At 40.6% G+C, this 10,683-nt stretch overlaps 1 protein-coding gene across 2 annotated transcripts; it reads right to left on the bottom strand.

Moving 5' to 3' along the window:
* Positions 1–4,626: 4,626 nt before the first annotated feature.
* Positions 4,627–10,614, bottom strand: LOC309510578 (XK-related protein 8-like). 2 transcript variants are annotated; one of them, XM_082185414.1, is made up of 3 exons: positions 9,984–10,614; positions 8,437–8,630; positions 4,627–7,261 (listed from the first exon to the last, which is right to left on the bottom strand). In XM_082185414.1, the coding sequence occupies exons 1-3, from the start codon at positions 10,547–10,549 to the stop codon at positions 6,537–6,539; spliced, it is 1,485 nt and encodes a 494-aa protein (XP_082041540.1). In that variant the 5' UTR covers positions 10,550–10,614; the 3' UTR covers positions 4,627–6,536. The 2 variants fall into 2 exon arrangements, with proteins under 2 accessions (XP_082041540.1, XP_082041541.1); XM_082185415.1 differs by lacking the exon at positions 4,627–7,261 and adding an exon at positions 8,876–8,912 and having other exon boundaries at positions 8,445–8,630.
* Positions 10,615–10,683: the final 69 nt, after the last annotated feature.

The raw sequence follows: 10,683 nt of genomic DNA, 5'->3' as shown, positions 1-10,683 counted from the left end.
TTAGTTCTTCTAGTTCATCTGTTTGTTTGGGTTCAGGCAGCAGCTGAGACAGATTAGATAAGCAATTTGAGAAATTATCTATGGTGGATGGGAGGATTGTTCTGCCTGGTTGATAACGCCACGCCGCATGACATATTACAGCAGTACGTAATATGCAAGTGACCATGTAGTGATCAATGACATCATCACTTTGTGGAATGATATCTATATCGGTTGGATCGGTTCCATGTGATATAATTAAATCGAGTGTATGATTAAGACGATGAGTTGGTCCGGTGACGTTTTGCTTGACCCCAAATGAATTAAATAAATCTGTAAACGCATCATTTGGATTATCTACGTGTATGTTAAAATCTCCAACAATGAATGCTTTATCGACATTGACTAATAGGTCTGAGAGAAAATCTGCAAACTCTTTTAGGAAATCAGCGTAAGGCCCTGGCGGTCTATATACGGTAGCCAAGGCTAGAGATAATAGGGATGTTTTTCTAACATCTAAGAGCGTAACATTTAGTACAAGTACTTCAAATGAAATAAACGTATAACCCGTTTTCTGAGTAACATTGAGAATATCTCTATAGATGGTTGCAACACCGCCGCCACGACCAATCAGACAGGGCTCATGCTTATACAGTATCCAGGAGGAGTAGACTCATTAATAGCGAAATAATCATTTGGTTTAAGCCAGGTTTCAGTAAGGCAAAGTACATCGAAGCTATTATCTGTGACTATTTCATTTACAATAACTGCCTTAGGTGTGAGTGATCTAATGTTTAGAAGACCTAGCTTTAGAAATAGTTTTTGTTTACTAATAGCAACATTTTCTGTTTTAATAACAATTAGATTTTTCCTAGATCCTGCAGTAGATTTATTATTTGATCTCACTAAACGAGGAATAGACACGGTTTCTATGCAATGTTCTACACTAGTATTTATATCAGTTAAATTGGTGCAGCAGAGACTATGATTTGGACTTTTGGTTACTAGTCAAAGGGTATTTAACATTTTTTAGATGTTATCGGACAGAATATCCGCTCCGAATCTGCTTGGGTGTAAGCCATCAGCACGGAAAAGCCTAGGACGCTCTCCCAAAACAGATTCCAATTATTTACAAAGAGCAGTTTCTGCTCATTGCACCATGACATTAACCATTCATTTAGCGCAAATAATCTCCTGAACTTTTCATGCCCTTGTCGGTACGTGGGAAGCGTTCCTGACACAATGATCGTTGTTTCAGGCGATGTGCTGCGTACCGTATCGATCAGATTCCTGAAGTCTTTTTTCAGAATCTCCGTCTTGCGCAGCCTGATGTCGTTCACTCCCGCGTGCAGGACCACAGTTCCGACGCGCTCGTCACCGTTCAGGATCTCGGGAACGCGAGCAGCGATTTCAGAAACACGAGCACCAGGAAAGCAGTGACTGTGCACCTTACTTTTACCTAACGTAGCGTGTACGTGCCGAACGATGGAATCGCCGATGATCACAGCATCGCGTTCTGTTTCGCGAAGAGGGGAGAAGCGGTTTTGTGTGGATAACTCGAAAACCGGGAGGGTCGGAGAAAGTCTTGGTCTAAACCTGACTCGCGTCTTCCGCTGCGGAACCACCCAGGCTTCGTGGTGGTGTGTTGGAGCCGGAGTGAACGAGACCATGGCTGATCGCGACCGATGCTGAGGAACGCACGGAGTAGACGCGGTCGGAGTCAGCGGGTTAGTAACTGTAGTATCAGGTTAACTACTGGGGTAGGAACCTTGTGTAGGTGGTTGTTGAAGGGGGGGATCATTAAAGCCGTGGGTTCAATGGACATACTGTGGTGATCCTTGTGTTGAGCCTCCTATAAAGGTTATGGTGTGTACCTATAAACCACATAACATGGTGTCAGAAGCAAAAACGTGATATTAACAGACGTCGAATAAATAAGAGATAACGCAGTACGCAGGCTAGTTGTTTATTTGTTTTCTCTCTGCCGATTACCGAAAGTTTGGGGGCTAACGCTAATGCTAGCGAGCTCACGGACGGCAAAATGAATCAGTTTCAAGTATCCCCACCAGAGAAGTTCACATTTAAAGCCGAAGACTGGACAAAATGGATTAAACGCTTCGACAGATTCCGCATTGCATCTGGATTGGAGACACAAGCGGACGAAAATCAAGTGAATGCACTGATTTACACAATGGGGGAGGAGGCGGAGGATATACTGGTTTCCCTGCACCTCAGCCCAGAGGAAGCGAGTGAGTACGACACAGTTAAGAGAAAGCTGGATGCTCACTTTGTAACACGCAGAAATGTGATCTTCGAGAGGGCAAAGTTTAACCAGAGGCAGCAAGAAATGGGCGAGTCGGCTGACAGCTTTCACACAGCGCTGCACTGTCTAGCGGAGCACTGCGGATACGGGGCTCTGCATGACGAAATGGTGAGAGATAGACTTGTTGTGGGTCTGAGAGATAAACGCTTGTCAGAACAGCTACAACTCGATCCCGAACTGACTCTAGAGAAAGCAATTAACAGAGCTCGACAAAGCGAGCAGGTGAAGAAGCAACAAGAAATGCTAAAAATGAACTTCAAAGCAGATATTAATAACGCTCAGCTTGACAGCGTGCACGCGCGACAGCGCAACGGCGCAAGCGCAAAACAACCCAAGCCACAATACAAGCAAACAGAAAAAAAACTGAAGGAAAGACAGGCACAATGCAGCAGATGTGGTGACTCAAGATGGCAAACTGACATCTACAACATCTGGAGCTGTGATTGATCACGTCAAGTCTATCTTTGCTCGTCATGGTATACCTGAAGTGGTCCGCTCAGACAATGACCCGCAGTTTGCATCTGAGATTTTCAGACAGTTCGCACAGGATTGGGGTTTTAGTCATGTGACATCCAGTCCCCATTTCCCACAGAGCAACGGGGAGGCGGAGCGTGCTGTGAGGACAATCAAAAGTCTCCTCAAGAAATCCAGCGACCCTTATCTTGCCCTGATGGCCTATCGAGCTGCTCCCCTGGCGAATGGATACAGTCCCACTGTACTTCTTATGGGGAGGAAAATAAGAACGCCAGTTCCTGTCATTCCATCCAAGCTCAACCCAGGGTGCGCAGACATGGATAACCTGAAAAGGACAGAGCAAAGGTACAGACAAAAACTGCGACAGAATTATGACCAAAGACACAGAGCACGCAACATGCCGTACCTTCAACCCGGTGATCATGTGTGGGTCAAAGATACAGTGGAAAGAGGCACGGTGGTGTCTACTGCCGGCACGCCGAGGTCATACATCATTGAGACGCCCGGGGGCGCTCTGCGAAGGAACAGATACCATCTTTCACCGACCCCTGTGGCTCCTGGAGAACCTGCTAACTTAATTGAACCAGCACCCGAGAGCACAGTTCGTGAGGACACACACACTCCTGTCACACCCGGAGCACAGTGTGTAGCCAGTCAGCAGTCTCCTGTGTGTGAAAGACGTTTCCCAGCCCGAATAAGGAATCCTTCGTCTTACTTGAAAGACTTTGTTCGTTCTTAGGAATGGCACCTGAGTTATGGGGGAGGGCAGGAGTTGATTGTCGCCAATTTATGTTGTTGATAAAGTGTTTACAGAAGCACATGTTCATAGTACTTCACAGCCAAACTGTATGGAAAAAAAAAAAGAACCATAAATGTGTGTTACGGCTGTTACTGATCTTGATTGTCATTTAATGATGGTATGGGTATATTTTCAGTATAAGTAATCGGAAGAGCCTTCTGTTAAAGTTTAGAAATGCTCTTAATGTTATTTCTGTTTCTCATCTGCACATGGTTTATCCTTTGCTTAGAAAGGGGGATGTAGTTGTAGTTAACTACTGGGGTAGGAACCTTGTGTAGGTGGTTGTTGAAGGGGGGGATCATTAAAGCCGTGGGTTCAATGGACATACTGTGGTGATCCTTGTGTTGAGCCTCCTATAAAGGTTATGGTGTGTACCTATAAACCACATAACAGTAACGTTAAACACTGATTTGTGTGCATCGGCGCGTGATGTTTCAAGAGCCAAACACCGGTCTCTCAGCTCGGCCTGTCTCAATAAAAGGTCGTGGATCTGTTTCTCAACAGCTTCCAGCTCAGACTGCAGTGCGTGCAGCTCAAATGTGTCCTCACCTGCACCAAAAGGTAGACTACTTACATCTGATATATTCGCCATTTTAACAGATGGACAGTGAGTTAGCAACGAAGCTACCAGTGATGCTATCAATATTAATACTAATTTATGACTGAAGTCTTGGATATAATCCTTTTTTTTTTTTAGTGGTGGGGTGTAGAGTAGACGCACGATAGGCGAAAAAAAATGTTTGTTTGTAAATGAGTGTGGAGAAGACGCGTTCAGCCGTGATCCACGGACGTACCTTTAAGAGTATCCAGCGTTGGATCACTAATAGGCTTGAGACGCGTCTGCTCAACAGTCCGCGTTGTAACTATGAGGTTTGAGCAGTAACGTTAGTGCTTCTCAGCGAGGAAAAGTAGAAAATGTTCGTTGTAAGTGAGTTTAAAGAGAAAAATCAAGAATTATAAATCAAATCGATAGAGCTCCAAAAACAACGCCGCGTTCAGACGCGACGCATGCGCAGTGTGAGAACAGCCGGGAGGGTAATAGAATACTTAATTCCAAGGTAGAAATAGTGTAACACTTTATTTTACAGTGTCCTTGTTACATATGTTACATGTACTGACCATAGTAATAACAGTCAATTTAGCATAATTACATGCAACTAACCCTCAACCAAAACCTAATCCTACCCTAACCCTATAGTAAGTACACCTTAAAATAACCAAATAATGTAATTTTTTAAGGACTTTTTCCTCTTAGCCACCAAAACAGACATGAAAATTTATGAAATTAACATTGTCTAGGTGTATGTTGTATAACTTTGCTCTCCAATAGTCATCCAGAATTAGTAGGTTGGTATATTAACATATCAGTTATTATATATATATATACAGTGGGGAGAACAAGTATTTGAAACACTGCCGATTTTGCAGGTTTTCCTACTTACAAAGCATGTAGATGTCTGTAAATGTTATCATATGTACTCTTCAACTGTGAGAGACGGAATCAGAAAAATCCCGAAAATCACAGTGTATGATTTTTAAATAATTAATTTGCATTTTATTGCATGACAAAAGTATTTGATCACCTACCAACCAGTAAGAATTCCGGCTCTCACAGACCTGTTAGTTTTTCTTTAAGAAGCCTTCCTGTTCTCCACTCATATACCTGTATTTACTGCACCTGTTTGAACGTGTTACCTGTATAAAAGACACCTGTCCACACACTCAATCAAACAGACTCCAACCTCTCCACAATGGCCAAGACCAGAGAGCTATGTAAGGACATCAGGGATAAATGTAGACCTGCACAAGGCTGGGATGGGCTACAGGACAATAGGCAACAACTGTTGGAGCAATTATTCGAAAATGGAAGAAGTTCAAGATGACGGTCAATCTCCCTCGGTCTGGAGCACCATGCAAGATCTCACCCCGTGGGGCATCAATGATCATGAGGAAGGTGAGGAATCAGCCCAGAACTACACGGCAGGACCTGGTCAATGACCTGAAGAGAACTAGGACCACAGTCTCAAAGAAAACTATTAGTAACACACTACACCGTCATGGATTAAAATCCTGTAGCGCACGCAAGGTCCCTCTGCTCAAGCCAGCACATGTCCAGGCCCGTCTGAAGTTTGCCAATGACCATCTGGATGATCCAGAGGAGGAATGGGAGAAGGTAATGTGGTCTGATGAGACAAAAATAGAGCTTTTTGGTCTAAACTCCACTCGCCGTGTTTGGAGGAAGAAGAAGGATGAGTACAACCCTAAGAACACCATCCCAACCGTGAAGCATGGAGGTGGAAACATCATTCTTTGGGGATGCTTTTCTGCAAAGGGGACAGGACGACTGTACCGTATTGAGGGGAGGATGGATGGGGCCATGTATCGTGAGATTTTGGCCAACAACCTCCTTCCTTCAGTAAGAGCATTGAAGATGGGTCGTGGCTGGGTCTTCCAGCATGACAACGACCCAAAACACACAGCCAGGGCAACTAAGGAGTGGCTCCATAAGAAGCATCTCAAGGTCCCGGAGTGGCCTAGCCAGTCTCCAGACCTGAACCCAATAGAAAATCTTTGGAGGAAGCTGAAAGTCCGTATTGCCCAACGACAGCCCTAAAAACCTGAAGGATCTGGAGAAGGTCTGTATGGAGGAGTGGGCCAAAATCCCTGCTGCAGTGTGTGCAAACCTGGTCAAGAACTACAGGAAATGTATGATCTCTGTAATTGCAAACAAAGGTTTCTGTACCAAATATTAATTTCTGCTTTTCTGATGTGTCATGCAATAAAATGCAAATTAATTACTTAAAAATCATACAATGTGATTTTCTGGATTTTTGTTTTAGATTCCGTCACTCACAGTTGAAGTGTACCTGTGATCAAAATTACAGACTTCTACATGCTTTGAAAGTGGGAAAATAGTATCAAATACTTGTTCTCCCCACTGTAGATATATTATATATAGAACTAGTAGTAGAAATTAGCAGCCATGTTCCTCCCCCTCTTCAGAACACCAGTGACAGGTTGAGCAGGAGCTCTGTCTTCAGATAAGGATTCCATGGAGCCTGTATTCATGCTATAAAATTCTTCATCGTGTCTCTTCTGATGTTCACTGGGTTTAGCTATTTTCTGTTCATCACAGTTAGGATGGAACCATCTGTAGTATATCATTTTCACAAGAAATCCAACAACGTGCAAACCTACTAGTGTCGGTATCACTATGTAAGGATTTAAGGAGCTCCAACAGCCTGTATACTCAAACTCCTTCCAGCACCAGAAGCCCAGCAGCATCACTGTGTCCAACCCCATGACACAATTATAGAGAACAGCCTTTAATGTTATGCTTCCTGTTGATACTTTAAACCAGCTGAAGTACCAGATTATTCCAACAGTAGCTCTGAAGAGCCATTCCCAACCAGGACTTTCCATGTGATCTGTTTTTTGGCTCCAGACCCCTAAAACCAGCAGCATCCACAAAGATAGGAAGTGGGCGATGATGTAGCGTGGCAATACACTGCAAAAGAGTGCCAGAGTGGTCACACGGGGAATGATCAGCAACAAGTTCCACAGAAAGTAGATGCCAGTGGGGATCCAGCTCATCTCACGATTTTTGTGAAGATAGGAACGCATGCTGCGGTGATACAAGGCTTCTGTACTGGCTATTGAAGCAGCTGATGAGAGGATTTTTAAACCTGAAACAAAAAAACATTGCATATTATTAAACAATATCACACAAGCAATAGTGTTCTTCTGAATATATGAGTGAGATGCATATAATCACAGCCATGCTGATGCCTAGACTCTGAGAAACACACATTGGCACTGCTATGTCTGGAATTAACAGTTTTTTATTCACATATCAGCGCTGACATAGAGCACATCAAATATGGTAAACATGCTTGACACACAAGAACCAATCAGGTTTGTTCTCACAGTTCTTCAAATTTAAAGTCACCATTAAATCAAAATTGACGATTGAGATTTTTTTATGGAATATGGTAAATGGTTTATACGTGCCCATATTTTTATTTTATTTTTAAATTCATGTGACCTTGTAATCTTTAATCAAAAATAACCTCACTGACACACAAGCAAGCAGCATCCAACAATCCAATCAATTCCCGATGGACAAAATCAAGTCGCACCCTACACTTTTTTATCTTGTTTGAGAAACCATTTCACTCGGACATACATTACAGTATGACGAAAAGACTAAAAGTGACGATCACAATTTCCATTTCATGCAACATTTAAAGGTACTTTTTGCTTTTTTGGTGCTTGATAGCATCAGTCACAATCCACTTTCTTTATATGAAAAAAAGGTAAAGATCTTTGCTAAAGATCATCTTTTGTGTAAATAGAAAAATCACAGAATGACAAGAAATGATGTCGTAAATGATGACAGAATTATTATTATTTTTTGCATAAATATCACTATAAAGTCTACGTTAAATGGAAGTTGAAATCGTCTTTTTTTCCCTTTGACATATCAGAGTGAAATGGCTTCTTGGACAAGAAATAATATATAGTGCAGCCCACTTGATTTTGTCCATCGGGTATTGATTGGATCGTTGAATCATTGTGGTTTGCTATTGCTGTGATCTCATGTGATTGTCCCGCACTTCTGCCAGTAAACACGTCATAAGAGAGAAGATGAGATGTTGCTGCAAGAGGGTGGGGAATGTATTTTGATTAAAGACAATGAGTGAATTTGCATGGATAAATCGTTTAACAAATACGCGAATATTCTATAAAAAATACGATTTGTCAAATTTGATTTCATAGTGGCTTTAAGTGGTTCAGAGACACCTAAGAACTATAATCTGAAAGAAACAAAGATTTAAAGTGTTCTGGATTTGAGACAGACCTGTAAAAAGCTCCAGCTCTTCTCTCTGTAAGATTCTACACATCATAAGTATGAGTTGTGGGGCACTTTCAGAAAATGCCTCAAACAAATTAAGCATCTGAAGGTCCTGGTTCAGGAACACAACCACACCATTTCTGAATCTATTTGTTTTTTTAAGAAAAAGCATTGTGGAAATCTCTATCACCCCAGCATACCTGTGAACACAAGGTACACGCATTTACTTAAGCAACACTTAATACAACAAAACTTTACAAACAGAAGCCACAATCTGGATTTTGTTCTCCATTATGAAGTACTTGTTTTATTTAAATGTGTAAACGGTTTGACTCCAGACCAAATCAATTGATCTCAATAAGGATTAAGAAATAGCTCTGATTAGCTTGGCAATTTTTAAAGGGTTAGTTCACCCAAAAATGACTTTCTGTCATCATCTACTCACCCTCATGCTGTTCTTTGAAACACAAATGATGATTTTTCTAATGACCCAAGAACAAACCTCGCTGATTATTGCGGAAACTGAAACGTGTTTGCAAGAACAAAACTCTGTTTGCCATTTCTATGTGCTCTATGTATATGTTGATCAGTGTTTATATGAGAATAAAAGCCTCAATTAAAGCTGTATATCATATAAATGTTGAGTAAAATGAGAGTTTGGGTGAACTATCCCTTTAAGTGTTCATAATTGTATAGATAAAGTGTGCTTAGTTGTACTGAATGTGCATGTGTACTTCAAATCTTAAAAGAATATATATATATATATATATATATATATATATAAAACCTAATTGTATATAATATAATATATGAAATAAAAGGCCACTTAAGTAAATCTAATACACTTTCATGACTGTTTAACACATTTGTAATAATGTAATAATGTAATAACATCTTGTAATAAAAGTGCACGTTGTAATAATGTCATATTAAAAGTTTTACTTTAAAGTACATATTAAATAAGTATGTTTTAATAATGTTGTGTTGTGCTTTTAATAAGCACACTTTTTTGATGTTGACTAACATACTGAAGAACATGAAAAGTACTTGATTAAAATTGTAACTGTAGTGTGTTATTTAGTATTTCATTTAAAGTTGATATATTTTAAATATTGCTAAACTGAAACTATATCATTACACAATTACAAATATATTAAAATATGTGACATTTAAGTCAATAGAAATTACATTAAAGTATATTGTACTTTACCATAAATGCTTGTCAGTACATTCAGCAGTACACTTTAACCATATTTAAAAAGTAAGTAAATAATAATAATTATGAAATTACATACAAAGATGTTTTTTAAGTCCTATTTAAGTGGGTCAAAAAACAAACTATTTGCCAAATTAAACTATAATGCATTTTCATGTAATTGCAATTAACATGCAGTGAAGCGTCTAAAAACATTCCAATCAGTTTACACTTATATTCTTTTAAAGTATATTATTTCCATAAAAAGTACCCTTTTTAAAAGTATGCTAAAGTGTAGGCTACTTTTTTTTCCCACAAGACTATTCGAGGGAAATTGAGAAGCAAATATATCACAGACCTCAGGTAGAGTCCAAGCTGAAGGAAGTGGAGTGGTTTGATCAGTTTATGCCTGTCAGCAAATGTCTCCACTATAGTCTCAAGCTTAATCTCCTCCGCCTTAGTCTCAAGCTTAGTGTCCTCCACCTTAGTCTCAAGCTTATTCTCCTCTGCCTTAGTCTCAAGCTTAGTGTCCTCCACCTTAGTCTCAAGCTTAGTCTCCTCCGCCTTAGTCTCAAGCTTAGTGTCCTCCACCTTAGTCTCAAGCTTAGTGTCCTCCACCTTAGTCTCAAGCTTAGTGTCCTCCACCTTAGTCTCAAGCTTAATCTCCTCTGCCTTAGTCTCAAGCTTAGTCTCCTCCATAGTCTCCAGGGAATCTGAGTACCAGAGCCAGCTGAACACCTGTAACAATACTGAAGAGCCCAGCAGCAGAAAGATCATCACGGCCATATACACATAGTCCCCATCCTGATAAAATGACACAACAGTCCAAATGTCCAGCGCTATATCCAGCAGGAAAAGTAACAATCCCACCCAAGTAAACAGATATTCCAATAAAGAGTAAGGAAAAGGGAAGCTTTCCTCCATGATTGATCCAGTGGGAGAAACCTTGACAAAGTAAATACAACTACCTCCTTTCTACGTGTGCTAAAAAGATCTGAAAGAGAAAGTAAACTTTACACCCAGACATGGGAGGAGTTTATGTATGGTTTAAAGTTGAC

Source organism: Leuciscus leuciscus (assembly GCF_965113295.1).
Source record: "Leuciscus leuciscus genome assembly, chromosome: 12".
Lineage (NCBI taxonomy): Eukaryota > Metazoa > Chordata > Actinopteri > Cypriniformes > Leuciscidae > Leuciscus > Leuciscus leuciscus.
Note: the sequence above shows the minus strand (reverse complement) of the source record. Positions and strands in the feature narration are given on the sequence as shown.